Source organism: Psammomys obesus, unplaced genomic scaffold (genome assembly GCF_907164565.1).
Source record: "Psammomys obesus unplaced genomic scaffold, mPsaObe1.curated_primary_1811, whole genome shotgun sequence".
In the NCBI taxonomy this organism is placed as follows: domain Eukaryota; kingdom Metazoa; phylum Chordata; class Mammalia; order Rodentia; family Muridae; genus Psammomys; species Psammomys obesus.
Genome location: NW_026596463.1, coordinates 1408568 through 1413109, shown reverse-complemented (window position 1 = coordinate 1413109; position 4542 = coordinate 1408568). Strand labels below are relative to the sequence as shown.

General features: G+C 47.4%; 1 protein-coding gene across 1 annotated transcript in view; it reads right to left on the bottom strand.

Moving 5' to 3' along the window:
• The window catches only part of Wdr41 (WD repeat domain 41), a 44154-nt gene that overhangs the window by 1528 nt on the left and 38084 nt on the right, over positions 1-4542 (bottom strand). The window contains exons 10-12 of the mRNA XM_055598358.1: positions 3535-3656; positions 2811-2899; positions 1970-2103 (exon numbers count right to left, since the gene is read on the bottom strand). Coding sequence (XP_055454333.1) covers positions 1970-2103; positions 2811-2899; positions 3535-3656 — 345 coding nt within the window. The remainder of the gene's footprint in view (positions 1-1969; positions 2104-2810; positions 2900-3534; positions 3657-4542) is intronic.

The window sequence follows — 4542 nt, the reverse complement described above, 5'->3', positions numbered from 1 at the left end:
TTCAGGAGGTGAGTGTGTTCAGGAGGGTATTCAGGAGGTGAGTGTGTTCAGGAGGTGAGTGTGTTCAGGAGGTGAGTGTGTTCAGGAGGTGAGTGTGTTCAGGAGGGTGTTCAGGAGGTGAGTGTGTTCAGGAGGTGAGTGTATTCAGGAGGTGAGTGTGTTCAGGAGGGTGTTCAGGAGGTGAGTGAGCGTGTTCAGGAGGTGAGCGTGTTCAGGAGGTGAGCGTGTTCAGGAGGTGAGCGTGTTCAGGAGGTGAGTGTGTTCAGGAGGTAAGTGTATTCAGGAAGTGAGTATGTTCAGGAGGTGAGTGTGTTCAGGAGGTGAGGGTGTTCAGGAGGCGGTGCCTGGTAGCCCCAGAGAGTGAACTTGCCAGAGAAGCCAAAGGTGCTTTTTGAAGTGCTGGCTTGGGGAGGATGGGGGGATAGCTCAGTGACAGAGGGCTTGCCCAGTTTGTACAGCATGTGAAAATCTTGGGACGGGAGAGACAAAAACGCAAATGCTTTCAAGAATGTCCCTAAACCTTACTTATCTAATGAAAAATGTGCATTTCAAGGTCTCCTCCACCACTTTAAACTCTTAATGCAGCTGGAGAGCTGGCTTAGCAGTTATGTGCGCTGACTGCTCTTTCAGAAAGCCTAGGTTCAATTCCCAGCACCTCCATGTTGCCTCTCAAACAGCTGTAACTTCAGTCTCTGGGGAACCTGACACCTTCTTTTTGCCTTCATGGGCACTGCAGGCGAAATTCCCATAAAATAAATGTTTTAAATATGTTCGGTGGGTTCTCAATATATTAAAATAAACCCCAAACTCCTTGGCCTACTTTTTCAGGATATCTCTCTGATTAACACCTGTTCATGGAAACCCAGTAATTCCATCCAACTATCTGCTCTCTGCCACAACATAAACGCTATCTGTGCCTAATGTCTGTCACAGGCATGCTCTCCACCTGTAACTCAAGCACAAGCAACGTTAAAAACAAAGCACCGAGCTTTTTCTGAGAGGATGACAAAGACAAGCAAGCCACAGTACCCAATCACAGGGGCTGCACCGAGCCTTGGCTCGGTATCTGTTAGTCTGTCCTGGCCTCTAAAGCTCATCTCAAGTCCTCCCCCTCTACAGACCTTTACAGGATACAGCAAGATGCTTCTTCTAACTCCTAACTGACTTTCACCTGGGTCCCTCCGTAGCCTCGACTGACAGCTCACAGGTCTTTGTCCTTCCTCTCCGCTGAAGTATGAGATCCACAAGAACGAGGGCTGCATTTTATATCTCTTTTTGAACTCCAAGAAATGTTCAAGGGACAGTGTGGCTACTGCTCTTAGTATGAATGCCCACCCAAATTAAAAGGAACTTGTTCCTCACAGGCTAATAATCAAAAATAATTATTATTTAGGGCCCTTTTCACTGGTTATACTGGTAACAGTTCCCATCACCTCTTTATTGCCACTAATCCCTTCCTTCATTACAGATAATGGCACTTACTGTAAATTATCAATGTGTTTGCAATTCCACAAGTGCGACTATTATGCACAGTGATAAGGTAACAGTTCTATAAAACTAGAATTAATCAAAGGCAGGTGGGAACAGTACTTTGCCCCTGAATTGGCTATGCTCCCTGGAATTAGATTCTGCTAAGGCTTTTAGCCTGCAATAGAGTCCCATGCTTCCTCTGCTGATGGTGTGATACGTGTTCAAGGTCGCTGACCTGGTCCTCTTATCAGCTACCCCTCTCCTGTACAACGGTGAGAAAGCCCATTCTTGCACCAACACGTTGCTCACTTCTTCCAATTCTCTCCCTAAAGAAGAGTCCCAACTACTTGTGCCATCACTTCTCTTATTCTATATTCTTGTCTCGCAAAAACTCTACCATTGACAACGGGTGGGTCTTATTTAGAACAACTGAATTAAAAAAAGAAGCATGACGCAAAAGCAGGAACTGCCTGGACTGCATGCCTACTGAAAGTGGTACCTCCACGGAGGATGAGTGTCCAAGCAAATCTCCAATGAGCTCCAGGGAAGACGTAGTGCCATTTTCTTGCTGCTTTTTAACAGGCTGCTTGGCTTGTTTGTTCACTCTTCCAAATCCCCACATATTAAAAAATCCTACAAGAGACAACTATTTCAGCCATTTAAAAAATGGTCATGCTTTTTCCTTACAGAAAGACAGAAAATTTAAATACAACCACGTCTTATACTTAGTTGGTCAAGGGCTAAGCTGATTGCACAGACACTACTAGGATCTGTGAATATATGATGTTGTGCTTTTCCTAACTCATCCATCTCCTTATCTTTTCTACTGCCCCTATTCATCCACTAATGGCAAGAAAACAGACACTGAAATGTCAGAGAAGAGAACACCTTAAAGGTTATATACAATCATCAGAAATCAGTGGTGAAGAGCTCTTCAGACACATCAACAAAACATGGGAAAATCTGTGTGTGTGTGTGTGTGTGTGTGTGTGTGTGTGTGTGCGCACGCGCGCGCACGCGCTACCTGGTCATTCAGATTACTTGTAAGTCACAGTTGTCTCTCAGAATAATAAAATTGCAACTGGCTTCAGCTGAAATAGACAGTTTTACACTGGGCCAAGAACTAGATGTGACCCCAAACTGAAGCAGTGGCCAAGGCTGCCTGTGAATGTCTGAAGCCTCCAGGAGGGCATTCCTGCGGTTCCTCGGTACCACCTTTCATTTTCCTGTCAGCTGAGACAAAAAGGAAGGAGCACAGAAAGGGGGGAGAGAAAAGAGGAGGGCGGGAGAAGGAAGGAGGAGGAGAGGACCAGCACTGCTTCTGTGGAGGATGCACCCACCTGTAGGGACAGGTTCTGCTGCCAGCTGCTGCTTTTCTCTGACCTCCCAAATGCGGACGCTGCCATCTTCTGAGCATGAGATTAACTGCCTGTCGGAACGAAAGGCCAGAAAAAGAACAAAGGCAGAGCACCTGGGAAGGCCAAGTGCCGACTGCTGGGGGCAGTGGAGCTTTCACCAGCTTGGCGAGGCTCACCATCACACGTCACACCCTGTGACCTGGAAGCACTGGCCAACTACACAATGTCCTGAGCAGTCCCTTCCCTCCTCCTGGGACCTCTCTTTCCACAGCGCCTCTCATGCTAAATACATCCGCAAGGACAGTGATTTCATCAATAGAACCTTAGCTGCCAAATCAACCCTCGCTAAGTGGCCTCAGACTGTATCTGGTTTTGTCCATAAACATACACCACCATAAAAAGAAATGAGCTTATAGAAAATATAAAAAGAAAAAATAGTACGTTGTAAGTGATCCAGATCTTTTAACTTTTTAAGTAACAATTTTAAATAAATCTTTCTTAGAAAAAAATTCAGCGTGATTCACTTAACCATGTTCCGGTAAACTTTTGTCATATATCGCTACAAACTCTTCAATTACAGTCAGTCATGGAACATTCCTATTGGCGAAAGAATGCCAAGGTCAAGCCACGGAGCCACTGCAGAAATGATGCCTGTGACCGTAGGAGCCGTGACATCCATCTTTGCAGAAGAGATGGGAGCGTGTACCTGTTTGGAAGTCTGTCGATGTGGAGGACGCTGGAATCATGTGCAGTTCTCTGGCAGGCAATCACACGCCTCAGCTGTAGGTTATACACATATAACCCCCTTCCAACTGCAGCAAATACATTCTGGGGATGGGGGTGGGGGGAGAAAAGTTCCGAAATTGGCATAAACCTCATCTTTACTACCTGGTGTAATAGATTTCCTGCCCTTGTGTGACATCGCACAGCCACTGTCACCTTCCCAGGCTTCACACAGAAATTATGGTCCTGCCCTCTGAAGCTCCCCAGTGTCAAAGCCGCCAAGCGAGGGTTAGCGCCATCCGCCAGCAGGAGGAAAGCACAGTGGAGAGGGCTAGCCCGGGCCGCTCGGCTCTGCCTTGTCCTCGCAGGACACTCGAGCTGTTCACCGAGCCGTGTACCCTGGCTGGCCCCGCGGTGGAAGGGGCGGCTGTTAAGGAACAGAAGGAAAGCCTCGTTGTTACTTTCCAGATGCGCAAGTGCAAATGTAAGAACCCAAGGGCTGGCGAGATGCTCAGTGGCTGAAGATGCCTGTCACTGAGTCTGATGACCCGAGTGGCTGCCCTGGGACCCTGTGACGGAGAGAAGATAAACAACTCCCGCAGATCGTCCTGACAGCCACATTTGGGTCATAGCACAACTGCACACACGTACCACACACAGTCACAGACAGTCACAGACACAGTCACACACACACACAGTCACAGACACACATACATACACACACACACACACAGTCACAGACACAGTCACAGACACACACACACATCACATACACACACACACACAGTCACAGACACACACACACATACACACACAGTCACAGACATAGTCACAGACATACACACATACACACACACACACACAGTCACAGACACACACACACATACACACACAGCCACACACACGTCACAGACACACACACACAGTCACAGACACACACACGTCACAGACACACACACACGTCAGGGACACACACACACAGTCACAGACA